This window comes from Homalodisca vitripennis, chromosome 2 (genome assembly GCF_021130785.1).
Source record: "Homalodisca vitripennis isolate AUS2020 chromosome 2, UT_GWSS_2.1, whole genome shotgun sequence".
NCBI lineage: Eukaryota > Metazoa > Arthropoda > Insecta > Hemiptera > Cicadellidae > Homalodisca > Homalodisca vitripennis.
The window spans coordinates 99,874,541-99,897,844 of record NC_060208.1 but is presented as its reverse complement, the minus strand read 5'-3'; the positions used below and the strand labels follow the sequence as shown (position 1 = coordinate 99,897,844).

Genomic DNA, 23,304 nt, shown 5'->3' with positions numbered 1-23,304 from the left:
ACACTATAAACAAACTGTGAATTTTGGATTGACTACGCATTATTGTGGTGTAAAATCAAGTTGCATCTGTACCAAAACATGTAAGGAAATCTAAAATAAACCATTTTTATAAGAGAAATACCATTGCATACCAACACACCTCAAAGGTGTACTCCCTCCAATAAAAGTTTTTAGTAAATATTTAATAGCTTTAACCTCAATATATTAATTTCCATCATTGTTTGAAAAATAAGATTAAAATTAGTTATAGCTATAATTGATTATTCAACACATAATGATACCACATTTATCTCCACCCTGAATCTTATAATCTGTTTTTTACAATAAAGAGTTGTTATGGTTTGAAAATTAATTTAAAATTGTCTAAATAATCCTGTGTTACTCTCTCCCAATTTAAAATTTTGTGACTGTCATATATTATGAAGGTGAAATATGTTAAGTAGCAGGTAGCTCATTTTAAGTTTATGTTGTCAATTGATGATACCTGTGACAGTGGTCCTTTTCAAGAATATTTGATCAGTAAAATTTGTTTGCAGTCAGACAACATATTATATCAAACCTAAAAGCATCATGTTTTAATTTTTATTTGCATAACATTTTATAATGAAGATATTGTACTGGCACCCACTTAGATTTTAACATCATAAGAATAATGTTAACCTCAAACACTTTTACTCCATTTTTTTGGTTGTAGAGTTGTGGAAGATGTTTTAAAGATATGATTCGCATACATACAACATTCGTTGTATTCATAGTATTATTGGTTATCCAGAAAAATCAATTTAACTTTTATTACTTTATTTTTTGACTTATAGAACATACTTTACAAGAAAAACTCAACAGCGTCTGGATGAGTAATCTTTAAAATGAGACATACCTAATTATATAACCAAAACTAACGGTTGTGTCACTACTGCCTTCATAGACATTCAACTGGGATGTTTTATCTGTAACATTTCAAACCCAATTCTGATGTAACTATTGTATCAAATTTAGATGTTTTTGGTGTTAAGCTGAAAAATAGATTATAGAATCTTTTTTTACATTGATAACAATATTTTAGCAATTGATGGATAGTTTGGTTTGCCTTATATTAATCTCTTCAAATATTGTATCATCATAATGCAGTCATAAGTTAAGGACTCTTAAAAGCATATGTGATGTAATGAATGTTACATAACTAACAGGATAGAATAGTTAGAACATAAACAGTTAGGTAAACTATATAATGCTTTGGATATCTGTTTGATGACATGGAAGACTAAAGCAGTCTTCTATTGCAGGTTGCTCAGCTGGTGAACTTCCTGCAGGTGCCAGTACAGACGCACCCTTCTCCTCCCTCTCCGTACCCTCCCACTCTTACTACTTTCACTCCCACCCACAAGCCACCCTCCCACACAGACTCATCTTCTACAGGTACTCCCTCCTCACCATCGCCCAACATGCAGCAGTTGGCAATCAGTGCGTTCGACGCCAAGTACGAGAAACGAGAGGATCGTTCGCCGGCCGTCGCTCTCAACCAGAACTCCCTACTGGATTCGGGAGTGGACTTCAACCCCTCCTGGGAGTTCAATCCCACCAACTACACAATACTCGCCGAATGGACAGCATCAGAACCAGAACCAAGTTACTCGGAGTTCGATGATGACTTTTTCCAACTAGGTTTCCGACCGCAGGATGAGATCACAACAGAGTTATGATGTCTCATCCGTTTTGTAATTTTAATTTCTAGTCGTTAAGTGGACATTTAATTGTTCTCAACTAGTTTCCAATTATCAAGTAATACATTTTATGTAAATTGTAAGCAACTTATTGATTGATACACTTGGCAAATAACAGATTATTTTATAATACAAAATATTAATAAATATCATATGATGTACTAGACCACTGATATACATTTCAAGTTGTGCTAATTCAGTTTAGAGACAAAATTGATTAGATAAAATAATTTTGCTCCATTTTCTTAATATCAAATAAAATCTATACGATTCAGTTTTAACTTAAGATATGAAATAAACAAAGACTAATATTAAGTATAAATTGGGTTTGAGTTGATTTATATTTTCTCCACAAAAGAAACATTTAATAATAGTACTATTACTGGAAGAAAATATAGTATAAACTATAAACCACATGAAAGTATATTTTAATATTGTTAATTCACAATATTTCGATTAAAAATTATTAAAAAAATTACTAAAGTTAATCTTTAGTAACATGCAAAGTATAACATACTATTGTAATTTCTATTTGTATTCTTTGTTAGAAGAATTATTGAATTCTTTGTGTGTGTTTACACATGTTACAAAATAATAAGTTATAAAACTTGATGAAGCAATTTATACTTCTTAATTATAGTTTGTTCAAAGAATTAAAAGTATTTTAGAAGAAGTCTGTCACAGTAGCATTGTCTATGCTCTACATTTTGTGAGTTTGGTCCTGGTTGATTGCTTGAAGTCATATTGATATGATGGCTCTTCAGAAATAAGTATTCCAAATGAATTCTAAGTATTTCTTCAAATCAGTTTAAACACACTCTATATCATTATAATAATAATTGTTAGTGTTTTAACAGGTTATTAAATGTACTTGAATTAGCTAATCATTATTTAGCTTACTTTAGTTTGATCACTGGGAATTAAACGATACATGAATGAATTCAATTCAGTATTTTGTATGACTGAATTTAGTATATATTGAATTTAACCAGCCAACAGTTTATAGGTTGTTTTCTTGTCTTGAAATATTTTTACAGTAATATTAATTATCAAGATCTTTATTTTTTGTTTCTGCTGATGATGGCAAGAAAAATAAGTGTTTTAAAATAGTCATTTAGTACATTATATCAACGTTTTTTGCCTTGCGTATCATTATCACCATAATTCACTTAAAGTTTCTAACTTATTCATTTAAACAATTTCAAAAAATCAATAAGCATGATCAGTTGGATGTTCTAGATATAAATAACAGACAATTTGTAACGTTATTGGTTTCAGAATATTATATTTCCATTGCAGACGATATTTGTAACTTTAGTTTGTATTCACATTTTTACAGTTTGAAAAATAAAATAGTAGTAAAATATTAACAGAACATCACAATGAGCATCTAATAATGCTAACATCTCTTAGCCTAAAAACATTTAAAGAAATGAGAACTCCAGATAGTCAAGAGAAGTAAAAATGTTATTCCATGTTTTCCTTTGTGTTCTTTCTGCTTTATTTTCATAAAGTATAATTTAGCAATATAATTAATTTAAGGTACAAATCTGAGTTTCCGTCATTTTCACAGAGTACAACACTTTGTATATAGTGCCGTTGTATATTACTGTATTTTGTATCAATTTTGTATTTAGTTGCTTGAACACTACCAAAGTGTAAAATGTATATATAAATATATATCACAAATGCTAGTCATACATTAGTTACAATATCGAGTTGTAAAACAGTTTTTTATGAAGAGAAGTGATGTACTTTCTTTACACTTCACAATTCTTGTAATTGTCTATTGCAAGAGGCAGCATAAGATTATATTGATCTATTTTAATTTAATCTACTATTTACCCTCAGTGCACTGTTGATGCTAATCATATAGAACTTAGTCTTGTGTTCCACATTCTGTTTACTTGTTCGCCACTGGAAATTAGAACTGAATGAAATTGTGTTCCTTTTGTAGTCTTTAAACATTTTTTTATGTCATTTTGATGTTGGCAGAATATAATTTTAAATTTCATAGCATTCAAGCTACATTATAGAAACATAAATGTGTGCCTTTTTATTTCCATATAATTTACATGGATCAAATAGACAAAATTGTGATAATAGAGAAAAGTTTTTTTGTCATGGGACTAAAAACTAATGCAATGTAAATTGTACAGAATGTTTTTATACCAAATACTAATTCTTGTATAAAACATTCCTTTTTTACTAAAAATAATGATGAAGGTAATAATGAACAAATAAGTTGTACATTTTAACGTATAATCTTATGCTGAAAAAAGGTGTGTAACAACAATACATGTTAAGAGCCAGCTGTACTGATTACCAAACCATAACCCTGCGACGAGTGCACTATCCCCTGCAGTAACTCATCACTGAGAAGTGAAAGCATGCCAATAATTAAATGTAGAATAGATTCATCATTACTACTAAATAACATCATCATACGTACACAGTGATACACTCAGCTAGAATATCAGTAAGAAAGTAAGCTTTCAGCAGTAGATTGACAAGTGCTGTGCTCGTTTGTTTAGTATCAAACAACATGCTGGGTGCACTATTCCGGTCATTTAACAAAAAATAAAAATGCCTAATTATGAAACATGTAAGAAATTTTTGTAAAACCCATAAAGGTGAACTCTTATAAGTTTCACATTCAAATTACAACACTTGATAAAGTCTGCAACGAATAATAAAAAATTCAATAAAAATGTAACATTGTTTTATGGAGGAAAACTGCAATGTAATGTTGTACAGTTACTCATAACTATTGTATTAATTTAGATCATTTCCTCCTAAAAGTTGAAAATAGTTAAAAGAGTAGAGGTGGAAATGCACAGTGTTGGGAGGGTTTAATTGATTTAGTTATATATTTATTTATTTCAAAAATTAATTAAATACTAAAAAATATTTTAAAAAAATAGCATCTTCATTCAGTGATTTAATTGATTTATTTAGATGTTATGATAGTTAATCATACATAGTTAAATAATACAGTTATATAGTAATTGATATATATTATGTTCTATAAAATGAAAATGGTTGTATTAATGTTTAAATATTATTGTTTATTTCTTATAGATCATTTGTATTAAATATGGTACAATACATCTGAAATCTTTGCCATACAGACTGAGTGGGGAATAATGTCTTTATCAAAACTTTCTAGCTTATTACTATTTTCTACAACTATTAAAGCTCAACCTTATTGTAAATGGATTGCTCACTTTTATATATGTGCACTTATATTCTTCGTAATTTTTACAAATTTTTATGTCATTTATATAGCATATATATGGTACTTTTTGATACATTTTTAAAGTTTTTATACTGTAAAAATTTAAATTTTTAGCCTTACAGCCTTTTTATACAAGTAATTAATTGCTGTTTGAACAAATTAATCTTGTAAATGTCTATATCATCATTATTCCTCTTTTATATAAATTTCAATAAAGTATATATATATACATTTATTATTATGTACATATATTATTATATACATATATGTATATATATATTATTTATGACATTTGATTTACATATAATATAGTTATTTCAATCATTTTAAATTAATATACTATAAAGTTGAATAATATACTATTAAATAATGTAATCAGTCTTATTTACTGTTCCTATATCATTTCTAGGGCTTCACATTTCTTGTCCAATTTCAAAAACAATTTCACTTAAAAACCTAAAATTTTGAGTTGATCTAATTGTTTCAATTTTGAAATTTACTTGAAGTGTAAACAAATTTCATAAATATTTAGTTATATTTTAGTGGTTGTTACTGTATTTTTATGGATGTCACATACTTCTATCAGCATGATAAAATTGAAAAGATATAAATTATGTTACTTTGGGTACTGAATAAGTATCCAATTATTTAAAGCTTCTAAAATTGGACATAACACTTTTTCACTATTTTGAGTGTTATATCATAATATAGATTTTAATTTTTTTTTGTATTGTGACTTAACACCCTTAATGGTACAAATGGTGTTCTGTAGCAGTTTCATATTCAATTAAGTGCAAAGTTTGTTCTTTGTAGTTTGATTTCAATGATGGAAAAAAATAATTAAATCAATATAATTTAACTGCATAACATGAATATTACATTGTATGATAAGTAACAGGCTAATCAAAATCATTCAAGTAAAATACATCCAAAAAGAACAATTAACTATTCATTTTATAATTACCATTATTGTATAAAACTGACTAACTACAGGGCCATTAATAGTTCTGATCTACTTGACAGATTTAATTTAAAATGGTAAATTGGAAAGAGTTGCTTAAAATTTACCAAAATGTAATTTATGTTGACACAGTTTTAATATTTAATATAAATATATACAAATAAAATCTTTAATTTTCCAGCAAAATGTGACTGCAAAACATCTCGAACCAATTTTAATGTGTTATTTTATGATATGTAATTTTCTTTAAGAAGTCTCGAACATTTGCACTTACTAAATCTACCGTAGAAATGATATGAAAGGAGTTTTTTTAACTAAAATAAAATAACAAAGCTTGAATAATATTATCATGAAAAAAATCTAAAATTTTACATTTTGACACTTTTTATCTAATAAAATAATAAATCATACTATAAAACTATTTTGCTATGTGGTTTTGTTACACCCACGATAATATAGCAAAAGGTTCCATTAGGTAAAATATCAATCTTTCATATACACAGTGCTGAAAACTCTTCATCTTAGAAAACAAATGATATTGTATATCTTGTTGTATACACATAGTGCAGTATTTGAATTTAATTTTTCTACATACATATAATTAAGTGCATAATAAAGTTGAACAAAATATTACAGAAGCTGTGAACTTATCTCGGAACCATTCCGTGATATGTGTTCAGTGGGCTATCGACAGAATACAAATTTTTTTAAATACATAAAATGTAAGAGGGTTGCTTGTATTTTTATGAGTTAGTTATTATAAAAGGATTTCCTAAGAACATTCAGAAGTTGTAACATTAATTTTTGTAACAGACTTTTAAATGGTTGTGATTTTTTTAAACAAATCTTTGAAAGACACATTATTGTGATCATTGTAATTGTTAAGTAATAATCTCTTCTCAATTCATCCCAATCGCTTGTATAATTTTGTATCATTATTTTCATATTTATAATAGTTATTGTCAAACTAACTGTTTTGTATAATATGTTGTTTGTTTATATTTTTGTGTAAATACTTTTGTATATTCTAGTGCCTTTGTTATTTTATTGTCAATTGATAAATAATTACCAATTACAGTATTATTACTTACCTGATGTTCTAATTTCTTTCCCCTTCAGCACAGTCAATATAAAATGAACAGTTAAACAAATTTTATTAATGATTTCGATAAACAACATTATATAAATTAATGTAATTCGAAGATGTGACACCAGGAAGAAATTAACATTACACTGTTATAAGGCTTGTCAAAATATGAAAACACTAAATAATGATAAATGCACTAAAACTAGTGACATATACCTAAAACTAGGTGAAGTATGATATTCAACCTCTTAATTATTTTCTGGTAAATTCGCACAAAGACCATCAAAAGAATTTCAGTTTGAAGGACATATTCTTTAATAGTTTATTTGAAAGCCTTTAACATAGGAATCTCCCTCCACACTACAGTTAGTATATAAAAAGAAATGCTGGCTGGCTATTGTAAGAGAAATATGTTTTAAAATGGGTTGTTCTGTGTAAAATGCTTTCTTTTGTTGCATTCCTGACAGAATAACTGTACCACTGAAACAGCTGTTCACAGCACAATTCAACAACTAGGACTATAGGTAAACCGCTTACAAAAAGACTCTGGGTGATTTGAGTTCACGTAGGGTGGGGGGTAAATCCCAACCCACCTCTGCCGCCCTCTCCCAGTATCCCCACCACTGCTTGGCATTAGCTCTATCGGGTCATCTGACTGATCTGGCTCAGTTGATCTCGTTCACTGCTGCAATTCGTTCAGTTGAACCGGTCAGTACAGAGTTACTAAGCCTTCCCACTAGAGCGTGTTATACCGGTCATCGTGTTAACCGAACATAATGAACAACCAAGTGAACGAAAGGATCCGCCTGTAGATAAAGTGTTCGAATAGAGGAATAAAAAGCACATCGTAGTGAATGGATAGATAAAATGAATGATATAACAATAAATGTATTGTTTCAGAAATCTAGTAAATGTAAATACATCTATTACAACTGATTAAAAAAATTTAGATGTAAGTTACCAGATACATTATACTAAATACTTTAAATGTTAATACTTAAAATTAATGGATTTTGTTGATTAATACGCCCTTGATTTATCATAAGTAAAGTTATTCCCTTACAAATGTTTTAAATAAATTACTAAAAATTAAACAGACACATTGCCCGTTTGAAAATAATTTATTTTTATAAATAACAAGATATTTTATATCCAACCAATTAACTTCCCACCACTTTTTTCATAATACCCAGGCTCCCTATTCCCCCCCGTTGAGTTATATGATTACGGTTTTATTCTTAATCGGTTAGCAGTGAACGGAAGGAATGACTGATTGATTTCTGGGACCTAGTGTAAAATATAAAAAATAATATATGATTCGAAAAAATATCAAATTTATTCAGTAGGCAAGAAAAAGTTAATGAAACATTTAAGGTGAACGGGTCCAGACCGAATGACAAATCTCTAATGACCACTGCCACTGAGTGGCTAACCTCACACAAAATGCAAGCTCCCTGGATAAGTCTATGGCTATATTAATCTGTTCAATTAATATTTTACGCTTAGACAGCGACATTTGTATAGGCCTACATACAAAAATATAATATAGAGCAGGTAAAGTAGCTGCAGTGTAAACAAAACTGTAGGAGCGAGACACAATCCACACAGCTGATAAACAGAGACAAGAAGGTCCCAATCCCCACCACAACCCTCCGCCGAAGGAGGGCCCTCCTGATCATATATTTGCTTCTGTACAGGTTTCTTTTCGAGCGGTTTATCTATAGTAACCACTACTAACTGATGTACTTAGTGAATTCTGATGACTTGTCTTATTTACTAACCTCATTGACATGCCATTTTGGATTGCCTTTTAATCTCTACTGTTTTCATCATATAAAGGTTTAATCCTCCAATGGTTGACTATATAAGTGCTCATGGTTCAGCCATATCGCTACCTTGGGTTTGACAAGGTTCTATCTGGTCCAACTCAAAATTTTAGAGGAAACAAGTTTTGAAAATTCAAAAAATGCTAGAATTTTGTTCATTATGAATATAATTTAACAAAACTTTACTCATTATCTAATATAGTTATAGTGCAAAATTTCATTTAGTTTTTATGAAAAAATTGTTTTACGCTGTATGATTTTATATAAAATATGCCTAAATGCAGTTAGAACCTTGTCATAGGACGAAATGAGCAAAAATTAAAGTGACAATGGGGGGGGGTGGGGGGGGGGGGGGGTGGGGGGGGGGGGGGGTGGGGGGGGGGGGGGGTGGGGGGGGGGGGGGGTGGGGGGGGGGGGGGGTGGGGGGGGGAAAAATATTGTCCTGCAGTGGATTCCAAGTCACATAGGTATTTCAGGTAATGAAAAAGCTGACAAATTAGCAAAAGAGGCAATCAAAGATGGCACTAAAATAGAACAATTTATTATACTTCTCAAAAACTAACGATCTGTTTCTAGGAGTAGATAAAGCTCGGTGGTATAAAGAGGTTGTTGTAACGATACCAAAATATACATGGTTCAAAAATGTTGAAATGAAAAGATGGGAAATCAACATTCTAAGACTAAGATTTGGTCACGCCAATATAAATAAAAACCTATATACTATTGGTCAGTATTTCACTCCACTATGTCTGAGATGTACTTTTAGGTCATAGTGAAACTTTGGAACATATCTTTTTTTACGTGCCCTGCATATGACCAAGCTAGAAGCCAAGGTTTAAAATTAATAAAGAATAAGTATGGGATGAATGTTCAAAACTTAACTAAAATTCTCCAGTCAAACGATTTAGAGATTTTTTAAAGAATTACTTAAATTTATGAACTCAATTAAGAAATGTATTTAAAACAAAGTAACTATCTGCATATTGGTAACTTAAATGTAACCTAGATAAGGTGCTTCAACCTAGGAAGCCTGATGGACCCTTAGCGAGAAGATAACCTAGATCCTTACAAGGCTCCTACGTCAAGAAACAAATAGTACATTGAGGCGGCATGGGATTTCCCGAAGCCTACTAGCCTAGAGCTAACAATTAGAGAAAAAAAAGTGTTGGAATCAGCTGAAACATAGAAATTACATGAAAGGCTCAGTCTATAAATAACTATTACTTACACGTTTGCGACTGATTAGCACAATAACATGTTAGTTTCAAATTGTATCATATTTTATGATATTATAAAAATATCCATATAAAATAATTAAACAACCTAATACAATTTTAACTCTACTTGGTTTATTATAACTAAAAAGAATATAATAAATAACCTAACTGTTTTATGTAATATGAATTTGCAAGAAAACTCAGATCTTAGAAGCTTTTAATTTACAAAAGGTTTTCAATATGGCCCCTGTTTTGTATTACGCACATCCTACGATTTTAACATTAAGAAAGCTACAGACTTTGATTTTGGGGTTCCTCCACTACAGTTTAAGAGAATTTTTGGGGGCTATTTAATCAAACACGTGGAATGTTGCAGAGAAATTGCGGGCAAAGCCGTGGGTAAATGTCATTATTATAAGAACATTTTTCAGTATAGCATTTAAGGCTTACTATCGATAGCACTATTTGGCGTAATTTTTAAGATTACACTGTGGTAATATTAAATTTACATACTACCACCCCGATAAACAAATAAATGAACAATATAAATAGACTAAAAATATGGCCAATTTTCAGCGTAAACGTCCTTTTTACAGTTGTTTCGTCGTTTAAACACGAGAAGAATAGCCATCTAAATACGGTAAGAATCGCTATTCCAATGTGTATACAGTTTGAAGGTTGATCAATTGCCGCCGAAGAATGAATTCAATGTTAAAGATCTGTGTACTTACTCCGTAATCTAAGCAGTAAGGGACAAGTATACAGCAAAATTAATAACTAGTTTTTGTCCATAAGCCACGTTGAATAAATCAATGTTTTATTACTAACAGTAATTAATTGAGAGTATATGCCTGTAGACTTATTACAATAGAAAAATAAATAATTACGGTAACTTGTTCTCATTTCAATTTTTGTAGCACTCTAAATATTGTGTCATGTGTGAAAAGTTTGGCTGTATACATAGCTGTAAATTTTACTAACGTATTGTATTTTAAATACATATGAGCTTTCACACGGTTTTTCATTTACGCCCTTTGTGAGACCGTAGCTGTACGTATTTTCTTTTTTTTAATTTTAACGAATTACCTTTGTTCTCTATACAAAAACATAATAATTAACAAAAACTCCATGTACTATTAAGACCTTCTCTTTTACCTTCAATTAGTATTCGAACAGAAATACTATTAATAAAGTTTACTCCTGCTTTAGTTCATATTATTATTTTTTGTTTTTAAAGAAACTCTGAATTATTGGTTAACAAAACTGATATTAATAAACTTCCAATATTTGGCTATAACATTTATTTCTTGAAATCTAATTACATTTTACTTACACTGATCTACTTTTAATTGTAACAAGTTGAAAAGTTTGGGTGATTTTATTTCTGAACATTACATTTTATTATTTGAATACCAACACTGTTCTAGCTATACTGTACAATGTAAACACATTGAGCTACCAAGAGTTTCAATGTCTGGTAATGCGAGGGTGATCACACACCACTACTATGCTTTTTGATAGCGAATTCGTTATACAGTATACTAATACTTTTTTAACTACAGTATACAATATAAGCAATTATGTGTGATCGCAGTCTAGCAATATGATATAATATACGAATGTTATTACAAAATTGCATTCTGTTAACAATAATGCATGCTTGCTTGTGCTAATCCTGGTTTTAACAAACAATTTAATTTATTTGGTGTTTCAGACAAGAGAAATCCTTCTTCGAAAACGATGCATTACACAATCTTAAAATGGTAAAATGTTAATAGAACATCCTGATGAAATCATTTTAATGTACGAGTATATTCAAAAATAATATATATATATGTACTTATGTATGTATATGTATATATATATATATATATATATATATATATATATATACCGTATATAGTACATCTCTTTTTTATTTAATATAAATTCGGCAGGAAAAAATAAAAATAGTTCTTGTCATTTCAATAACAAATTATAATATAATCTGTATTGTTTTTAAACAATAATTTTATTGATTCTCGTGTTCTACATGTTTTAAAAGTGTTATTTCTTGCACTACGTTACGTGGAAGTAAGACTAATAATGCAACATTTCAACGTTTTACAACTCAAACAGTTTTGAACTATCAGTTCATTAACTAAATCAACTGCTGACGAAAATATGCTAAAAGAAACTAATTATGGATATGACTCAAGGCACGTTTTGTAATTTTAATTATAGTTTTAAAACTTCAATAAAATATATTTTATAATAATGCAATAAACTTTTCTGAAGGTTTCGTTCACTTTTTCAGATATAAGTATCCATTGTAAATATTCACATATATATTCATTATTTCTAAATCGTTTAGTGTGCTTCTTCAGAGCCAGTGCCGTAAATGCACTGCCTTATTCTATAGGTAATTAATAACGTAGAAAACAAATTGTCTAACTGCAATGCTGATTAGAAAAACATTAGATAAAACAATTTATTTAATGAATTTTCTTGCAAAGTTATAAAATTATTGTTATAATGTAATTGTGCAATATTTAAATAATATAATTTTACTAGCAGTTCCTTTTTCGTTTTATTATTATCAAATTATGTACTTATATTATATATGTAGCTTCAGTTGCGGTGAGAGACTGGGTGTACTCTTCAAACCACTAGTTTTTTAAAGTATACAATAATATTTTCAGATGTTGAACTACCCTTTTGAAGTTTGCCTTATTATTTGGATTTCTACTGTTTAGCTATATTCTTCTTAATATCCTTCTCAGTAACTTTTCTTGATGTGGTTAGGGGTAATATAACCCTATCTTATATAACACAACTTATATATTCATATAACACAAATGTATAACTTTTAAATATTGAGAAGGCAACCGAAAAAGGACAACTGCGCAGCTGCATATTTTTATTTTTCTAGCCTGTTATAACGACAAACTAGAAAAAAAAGAATCAACCGCATGGGCATGATCCTGTCCAGATCCAAACAAGTGAACCATATCAGGTTATGAGTCACGTCGCATGCATGTTCAGTTTTATATCTACGCAGTACAAGATAAACATAACCTAAATGATGGATTCTGGAGATGAAGGAGTCGAAGAGAAACGTGTCGCAAAACGCCACAAGCCTATAAACAGAAAAAACTAAATTAAGTATAGTGTTCAACGAAAACGCTAGAAAGTAAGTACAGTAATAGTATTAATAGGCTATAGTAATTTGATATAAAACTGCAAATTATGTTAGGTTACAGTAATCTGACTTTCAACCCATAGGTTTAGTAATTGTGTTTACATTAGTTACAAATACAAAACCACTAGGACTATCTCATCTAGGAACAAGGAAAATGCTACAGTATAGCAAGTGGCCACCATCGCAATTGAATCAGTGTACCGAAGTACCCTCAAATTTTCAGTTAGTAATATGTACCTGTCATACATAAACATTCTAAGGTACCAGTAAGATTAAACGCCGGGGCGGCAAATCACGAATTTGACGTTACCAACGTATTCTGCTCACCCTCCTGAACAAAAAATATATATAGTACTAGGGGGTGCAAATGACAAATAACATGATTTTAGGGGGTATATTGATAAGTGGTAAAGTTTCTAATGTTTTAATGTTCAGTTTGTGTGCTGTGTCTGGATAATCTGTTTACTTGAATATTATCTGCGGCCGGGACTGATAGCAGCCTGATAGCATACCTGTTATCTGAGTTGTCCGGGGCATAGGTCAGTTCTACACAAGATATCGTGTTCAGTAGGTCGGATTGAGTGAGTGAGTTTACAATGATGAATCAACCATCCACTAGTTCAACCAACCCTAGTGAATTGTGTGTGTCGGAGTGTTTCGTAGGGCACGTAAAGAGCTTACGTTTTGACCGAAACGAAATTATCTCTTTTTTAATAGAACAGGGCATTTTTAAAAATGAGTGTATTTGTTCGTCGTGCGGTCGAGTGGTGTTTTTAAACCGGGAGACTGTGTCGTTTCGTTGTGATAGACCACTTTTTTGTTGCTGCTGTTTAGCTATATCCGCCAACACACTAATGGTAAGTGTTTCTCTGTTAATATCCATCTATATATTTGAGTTTTTCATGATTTATTTAGTTTTTAAACTTTACATAATTGCCTTTGCATTACATTTCAATTTATATTTTTGATCAGCCCCTCTAGAATTTTATATTTTACTGATAGGTACTATCTCGAGGGATGTTTTTCTTTTATTGACATCAGCGCGGGGCAGCACCTAAGGTGCTGCCGAAGCCCGCGCTGATGGCCGGAGGCACTCGTAATTAATTTTTTTTCTCGAAATTAAGAAAAACATTATTAATTTTGAACAAAATTCTGCTCATTTCTGTAATTTCTCATTTACGTTTGCAAAGATGGCGGCGCAACCGATGACGTCATCACGAGGTTCAATCATTGGCCACAAAAGGTCACGTGACGCTAGACGTGGATGTAGAACATGGAGATATTACTGGAAAGTTATTTAATTTTTTATTTTCTAGAACTTCGTTATTTCTCATTTCCACCCCATCAAACCTTATACTTTTTTTTATATAGGACGATTCCAATAAGTTAAGAACGCAAAACTCGTATTTTTCCGCCCCGGCGGTTAATATGATAATTACCCATTCTAATTGTTGATATTTACAATTAATTATTGCTACCTCTCTTTTTAATGTATTTAAGTTTAATAACAATATTGTTCAAATTAATTTAAACAGGTAGACTTTAATAAGCGGCCTACACTCATTATTCTATTATTTTCATCAATTGTTTCCATCAAATTAATAGTTTGATATTACAATTTATTTAATTAAACATCTTCGACGTATTGATAAATTATAATAACGTCTAACGTAAACAATAAACAACGAGTATAATATCTATTTTTTTAGATTTTGAAAATGGCGATGAATATAGATTGAAAGTTCTTCGAGAACAGTCATAGAGCTTGAGAAGTGTAATATCACCAGACTTTCTAGTTGACTATCTTTGTAATTGTTTATACCGCAGAGAAGTGCGCCTGTCGGGTAAGAATCCTTCCTTCCATTTCACAAAAGCGGTTACTCACAGCTATCAGGCAGGCTGTAAGTATTGAAAAGTATCTAACATGTGGCCCAGGTAAAAGTTGGTTTTGTTATTTTAATGCTACTGTTAACTTTTTTTGTAGTAATGTATAATAATTCTTGTTGTACGATCATACATAGTATCGAAGTTGGATAATATACAGAATCATTTGATAATGACGTTTAAATAACAAATGTGGGTAAATCTTAAGCTCAGCGACTACCGCTCCGATCACCGTAATTTTTTGCATTCTAACACAGGTTAACGTAATTTCACCGAAAAAAAAAAATAGTCACGATTATCGCCGTAGCCGTTTACTCCCCCCCCCCAAAAAAAAAATTTTTGGAAAAAAAAAATAAAAATTAAAAAAAACCTGACTGACAATGCATTTATTCGTTTTTTTGATGTTATTAGTTCGTAGGGTAGTAGTCCATGTACTAATTCTAGTATAAACTCGTCTTATCTTATCAGTAATAAACGCGCGCCGCTTATCTTTTGCCTGTAATGAAACCTGCGTTAGTTCTGTCTGAGTGTTGTGTGTGTAAGCAGTCATGCATGATCTGGGCTTGGACTTTGCAAGCTCGAGTTAATTTTTTTTCTAAAAGAGCAAGCAGTCTGGCGGTCAATCGAAGCCGTCCTATAGGTCACGTGACCCGTCCGGCCAATCGGAAACCTTCCTGTTTGTCACATGGCTACTGTCAATTCATCAAAACGTCCATGGTCGGCCATTGTTTTTAGTTTGATAGTCGAAAATCTTGTTATTTATGTGTTTTGTATTGCCAACATTGTACTGCCGTAAAACTGGTTTTTATATGTTAGCGATAATCGGGACTATTTTTTTCGGTGAAATTACGTTAACCTGTGTTAGTACGAAAAACCTTACGGCGATCGGAGCGGTAGTCGCTGATCTTAATATTTACCCAAATGTGTAGGCCGCTTATTAAAGTCTCACCATTTAAAAAAAGTAAAATCATTTGGTTAATAGCCGCAAATACAATGTTGGTGCAATGTTAAAGAAACCTTTTTACATTATTGCCTGCTAGTTCCTTATTTATTGGTTAAATTTCGTCATTTTTTTAATTTTAGGTTTACAAGAAGACATTTTTTAGTACCACAAAAAAATAATACTACATGAAACAAATAAAAACCAAAAATGGGTACTTTGGGATTATACCGACCACACCCAGACATGAATCATTATCTGACATTTTGCTTCTACTGATTACTAGATTAGCGTAGAACAATATAAAACAGGAATTGTCTTATCGCAAACCCCTCCCCATCCTCAGACAGAGGTCAAAGTCGAGCGGTCTAGTAGATAACGTGATTGCAGAGTCTCGCCGCCCATTCAGCTGGTGCGTCGCTTTGTTGTACTTCCGTGTTTAGCTCTACATTTCTCCAAACACAAAAATTTAATAAAAACAAACATTACCAAACTAAAACTAAACTCTTTATTGAAAAAACACACAAAACTTGTTTTTATTCTTGATCACACTCAGCCACCCAAAATGCGAGTGCCTCCGGCCATCAGCGCGGGCTTCGGCAGCACCTTTGAACTGTTTTATTTTTATACTGCCTAAATACTTACATGAACTTTTGAAACAAGAAAAAAAACTTGTAAATGTGATATGTTACTAGGTTAAGAAAAATGCCAAAACTTTTTTATTTCTTGAGCGATTTCAAAAAATGAGGTACCGTTCGTTTTATAAATAAATTTATATTTTTTTTATATTCTAGTAAATTTTTTATACAGGAAGTAGTTTTTGAGAAATTCACCATCAAAGATTTTAACTAGCCGCCATTTTGAATTTGGTTGAGTAAAAATTTTCAATTTTTTTTTAAATTGACAATCTTTACTAGATTAGCATATGTTGAAAAGTTTAACTTTGTACCTTTAATGGTTGTTTAAAAAAAAATTTAATGTAATAAACACAAACAGACGGACAGACGGAAAACGATGCATTTTAGGACATACATTTATAGGAACTTTTTGGTTTGTTTTGACCTCAGGAACAACCTCCTGAAGTTTGTCGGTGTATTTCAGTTACACCCTGTATATATATAAACATAAGAAAATAATTACATTAATCTAAACATAAATTAGGATTACATATATCTTTTGATTAGACCAGTACAAAATATGATCAATTTGACTAAAGAAGTACATGTCCAGTTAATCGGACATTAGTATTTCTTGTCAGTTACAGGTGCGTCCATTAACAGGACATTTTCATTTCTCTAAACGTCCGGATATCCAAAAGTTAGTATCCAAAGGGTTAAGGGGAAAATCCTCTTGGGTAAAATATTAGATAGGACATTTAGCTCGCGATTAGCTCTCGGATAGGGTGATAGGCCCTCGGTTTGAACAGTTAGCTCTTGAATAGGGTGGTAAACAAACCCTAGAGTAGATGTGACAAGTAGTTGGTTTCATAAACTAAATAGTAGTTTTTACTATAATTCTCATATTTTTTTCCGGATTGTTGATTTATAGAATGCAAAGTTACTGGGTTAGTAATAATAATAATTAAATAAAAGTGAGGAAAGGCCTAAAGAACTTCAAAAATCCACTCTCAGCAGGAGATAGTCTAAAGTAGAGCTACTTTCTCGTGCTGAGCTATCTCCCTCCCTGTTCTACATCTGTGCTATAGGCTTCGTTGCATGATTTTTTTGGTGGCTGTGAACAGTGGCATAGCTAGACAGAGTGCCTTCCCCCCTCCCCGCTGCGTAGTGAAATGCATCTCTCCTGTCTGTTCCAGTAGCCCCCACCACCTCTTCTGACCTGCCTGTATCTTTCTATGTGTAGCCTATATGCATCCTTGTTGGGTTACATTTGTTCTCATGATGTTATATATGCGTTGAAGTTGTGCAAACATATTATATATTATGTACAATTGCAGTATGCATAGATTCTGTAAGAAGGAAGAGAAAACATTAAAAGACGTTATTTAACATCAAGATTTATTTATGCGTTATATAATTTAGAAAACATAAGATACAGGAAACAAATAGTTAATGTAAGTAATAATGAAGTAGGTGATGGTTATTTATGTCTATTTAAAACCTGTTCTTTTCTTATAATTGAAATATTTTTCAGCTAACTTTTTCAAGTCCACTTTTTCTATGTTCAAAACTCCTAAAGTACTCAGCCAGGGATTGGTCATCGTGTTTCTCACATAAGTCTTGATCACTTTGAGCAGAAATGTTAAAATAAGATTAAAAACGTTGTTCCGAACGAGTATGACATTTCCAAAATAAAAATTAACAGATTTTTTTTAAACCCTACATTTAACGTATGCAAATTTGTAATGAAGTGATCTGAAAAATGTGTATTCGAAAAATTGTAGGAGTTTTTAAGACATTTTGGTAATCACGAACCTTTCAGCTGATACTGGCATAACTGGGAGAGTCAGGAAGGATGCTTGATATAGTAATGTTTTCTACCATTATAATGAGGCTAACTTTTAACTTTTTTCATTTCTCTTTTTTTTGTCATTTGAAGCAATATTTCTGAAGCTCACTATTTGTGTCTCTAACGCATGTAAAACATCATCCTCATACTTCTGACAAAACTTCCTGGCTGAAAAAATAGTTCGTCACTTTTTTCTGTAAAGTAATTTGGGGTTAAAAAGATTAAATGAATGTTGACCATGCTGTCAAAACATCTGGTAATTTGAGCAATATCTAAGCTCCTGCAAAATACATTCACTTTAAATTTTTGTAAAGAACCAGAAAATTCAGCATTGTTGGTCAGTTGACTTTACCGTACTTTAGTTTAGATACATTAATGGCTACTGTTATTTCAATAAAATATGACAAATATAGACATTAAGTGCAATGCCGGGTTGCCCTGCACAGAAAACATTGATTGCTGTTCATATAATACAAAACTGTTGCAAAACACATGGTGATCGCATCAAACAGCACAGATGCAGTCTACAGTACGTTATAATTATACTACTCAGTAGCAATGGCTTTATCTGGTCTTTGCTGAGGTGTAGCACAAAAACAATTATTGTTCACCATAGATTAATGGTTTGCACCACACAGTAGTTAATGGTTTGCACACCTGGAAGGTGGTTAAGTATGAGAATAACTTCTCGTTGGGGCTAGCTGTGTGTTAAAGGTACAGTACAGATGTTAAATTTCCATCTGCACAATCAAATGCAGAGAGGGCTAAATAGCCCTAACTCCGCCTCTTGAATAAAGGCATATTTCATTTCATCAAATAAAACTAGACATTTTAGAAGACAAGAGTTTTACCAGTTGGGCTGTTTAGGGGAATCTCCACATGGGTTTTCCAATTCAGGTATAAAAAGTTCTAAAGATCAGTATCAGAACCATGGGGATCTGTGTGGAGTATCAAGTAAACTAACCGATGTTGAATTATTGTAGGTAACAGTCACCTACTATCTTTTGTCACTTAATTATTTTGATATTGTATAGTCGAAGTAAACAGCAATAAAAAACGTTTCTTCTTCTTCTTTTTGAGAACAGGTGATTTGTTATCATTGATCTTGTATCATCAGTAATCACTGATGTTGTGTCAAACCAACCTGAGTACCACGTCTATTTGTCGTGGAAGTTTTCAGGTCTAAGGGAGTATTGCTTTTACATACCTCCTAGATCTTGTGGTCCAAGGGCGATTGATGACCAATGAAATCTAATCTAACAGACGCTAGTTGCAACATCAGTTTTTCTTTTCATTAATTAATTTAACGTGTAAAGTAGTGATTGTGTTAATTAGCCAGATATGACCCACCAAGTGGTGATTTTATAACGTAGTGCACTAAAATATGTCTTTAGTGGAAAATACAGAGAAGCAGATATACATCAGTGATCTCAAAACAAGTTCAATACACCTTAATTTGTATTTAGAAATTAATTTATTTTTAAAGAATGACAATTTCTTTTAATTATCTTTGTTTTTACCAGGGATTTTTTAACTGGATTTCATAGACGGAAATTGGGCAGAAAAAGGAAGGCACAAGAAGAGCTAAAACAATGGCTGAAAGAAGAAAAAAAGCGTATAAAGAAAGAGGTGAGGTTTTAGTTTTTAAAAGAAGTAAGGAGCCTGGCATGACATTTTTGGCTTAAGCCTTCTGAATATAAATTTCTTTATTTGCCCCTAGTGTGCAATTTTCTTAAAAAAAAATAATATTAATTTTTTTAAGTTCCATTTGAATTGAGATTTCTGAAGATAACATATTACAGGAATCTGTTTACTTCTTAATCTGTAATAAAGCTTACAGGAAGTAAAAAAATAGAAAGTGATATTTCAAAGATTTTTAACAGGATGTTTACAAATGAATGTGTATAGAAAACAAAACATAAAATTCATCAATCCTCTGAAAACAGAAAAAATTGTTTTTTTTTATTTTTCAACATTGTCAAGCATGTTTTATTATTAGTTAGTTTTTTATATGGTGAAAAAATTATTTACTATTATAAAATATGTAAAATTACTATAACTTTTACATAAACTAATGTATCAAAATCCAGATGCAGATTTAATTATTTACATCACCATGTACACCATTCTTGCAGTCTTGTCAATATATGGCAGTGAACTGCTGTTGCTCTAACATTACTAGCTGACAACCCATTAACAATTATAAAATACTATAGTAGACATAGAGGTTTGATTGAGCAATCGGTTTTTAAATTTTTTTTCTATCTTCTAAGTAGAAAAGTAGTGCTACTACCTTTACAAGTAGTAGAAACTAACTCTTCAAAGATGTCTACCTGAATGTCAACATCACACAATAACAATATTAGTAAAGTTCTTCATCATAAAGGTAAATACGTTTTAGAGGTCACCAAGCCTTTTTTTACATTTACCAAAAACATTTACTTGCAAACTGATACCAGATATATTTGATTGTAGAATAGATTCATTTAAAAATAAATATAAGGTCTCTGTTGTTAAATATTTGGTGAAAACCCCTGAGTTTTGTTAAATAAGAATCTGATTTTTATTAAATTGTGCATTAAATTCTATTTAAACAAGAGTATCTTGTTACTGCACTTTCCATTTTTTTTAAATTTTAGAATTCAACATTTTCTCATGTGTGGGGCTACGGAGCAAAATGAGTGGTACAAAAACTTAAATAGTTTAGTTTTTTAATTATGTATCATCTGTCCCTATTTAAACCAAAATCCCAGGTTTAATGTATATTTTAAAGATGTTGATGCATCAAGTCATATTTGTTTTATTGAATATATGTGTATCTAACTTATCTCTTTTGTTTTGTAATATTATTTCTATTCCAATTAACTGCAAAAAATAACATTTTAACAAATCACTATTGTTATATGTAGGCTTACTGGATCAGGTGGAGGAAAATCGGTCTTTTCATCACAGGATGTTAAATCGTTGTCTAGTGAATAGTTCACACATTTAGTACAATTTTCAACATTATAACCTAGCAACTCAATCCAAATTAATAAATGTTACGTGTTATCACGTGAAAAGCAGGTCTAAACCTAATTACATTATTTAATTGAATTTAACCCTTATATTTACAATAGATTAAAAACTAAAACAAATTTGAATTACGTTGAAATCAACAATAAAAGTACTACGAGTTTTTACAAGAGACGTATTGTGACCTGTATTCCGTAGTTCAGTTTTAATGATTAGTGTTGTGTATAGTTTTTATTAAGTGCATGTTTTTAGAATTAATGAAGTTGACAAACAACATGGTGGTTGTGATTCCTGACTTAGGCGTGCCACAACGCTTTGGTATGATTTATTTATTTTAACCTAGTTTGTAATATTATGTATTAGGTTAGTTCTTTACCTGAAGAAGAGATCAGATTGCAGATCTCGAAACGTAGTGTTACTGATTTCTTGTTTCACTGAACGATGGCAAATGTCCGGAAAAATCCTGTTTCCTTCACTAAGAGTCCGATTCACAGTGGCTTGACTAGTTGGTTTACATCTGCAGACAATTCACTCAGCTGGAACTTTTGTTGCTCGTCAACAAACCAGTAAATGTACTGCGAAAAAATGGCTGCATTATTGTTTCAAGTAATTCAAACTATTCCCGAAAGATAGCAGCACAATGCAGAGTCAGTAGTACCCTCCTAACTAATTCCATACATCAGTGAAATGAGATGTAGTACGAAAGTTGTGCAGTACCTGTGATTCGTCCACTAGCAGATGGTACCCGTGTTTTGTCCGAAAAGGTTAAGTGATCCCTTATTTTAAAGAACATTAAAAATGTGTGCTACATAATTTTGGGGTAACTTTTTAAATTTAATAAATTGTAAAATTAGTTTATTTCATTGATATAATTTAACATTTTGGAAAATACATCCTTGTTGATTTACAGGCAAAGGAGGAAATAAAGAAGCTAGTACTGACCAACCGACCTATTCCCGAGTTAGAACACCTTCACTCAGAAGAGTATGAGTTGCCCAACCATTCCGTCAGCATCGTGGAGCTCTCCTCTACCGCCCTGGAGAATAAGAACCACTGGATTGGCTCCAACAAGGTGACATAACAAGTTCTTAGAAATCTTGGAGCCTGAGTTGTCACTCATCTGCATAAAAGTGATAAAGTTGTGATGGTAGATAAAGCTCCTGGATATTGAGTGTGACATGTTCAAATCTTTTTAGTCTCACTCATCTATTTTTGATTACACCGTCAAACAAAATGGCAATAACTTAACATAGTCCTTGAGAGGTATTCAAAACTTTAAAGTGCGATTTCTCATAATGTTATAAGATAAAATTAGATTTTACTTTTATGATTAATTATTGAGTAATAACAAATTTTATTGAGAGAAGCTGCCCAAATAGGAACACATTTTCTCATCAGCGCTGCATAGTACTTTATTTTAATTTACAAATATGAAAGAGACTGAGAAACAACTGAGCTCACAATTGCTTAGCATCAGGATCAGTTCAACCTTCTACTTTATTACCCCTTAAAAGTCTGCAGCTATTGATCAGCAATTGTCATACCCTCCCTGTTAGATGTCTGGCATATGCTACTGGTGTATCCCATGGTTTTCATTGTCATGGCCTCAATCCACTCCTCAATCTTTAGGAATACATAGCCTCTGACTGGAGTTTGGATTTTCTAACTCATAGATGCCCTCAACCTGTAGGTTCCCTCTAAATTGCCACTGATTGTTGTCCTTTTGGCCATTAACCTCACATTTAAGGTCCCCTGGCCTCTAGATTCT

At 31.3% G+C, this 23,304-nt stretch overlaps 2 protein-coding genes across 4 annotated transcripts in view; both read left to right on the top strand.

The window, feature by feature from the left end:
• Positions 1-7,010, top strand: part of LOC124354433 — a 103,975-nt gene extending 96,965 nt beyond the window's left edge. For all 3 annotated transcript variants that reach the window (XM_046804878.1, XM_046804880.1, XM_046804879.1), the window contains one exon: positions 1,284-7,010. In XM_046804878.1, coding sequence (XP_046660834.1) covers positions 1,284-1,700 — 417 coding nt within the window. In that variant the 3' untranslated portion in view covers positions 1,701-7,010. The remainder of the gene's footprint in view (positions 1-1,283) is intronic.
• Positions 7,011-12,991: 5,981 nt separating this feature from the next.
• On the top strand, positions 12,992-22,643 carry LOC124354432 (nucleolar protein 12-like). Its single transcript, XM_046804877.1, is given in 4 exon segments — positions 12,992-13,180; positions 13,182-13,222; positions 20,045-20,150; positions 22,447-22,643. Coding segments are annotated over 4 exon segments (387 nt in total). The 5' UTR covers positions 12,992-13,111; the 3' UTR covers positions 22,618-22,643.
• The last annotated feature ends 661 nt before the right edge of the window (positions 22,644-23,304 follow it).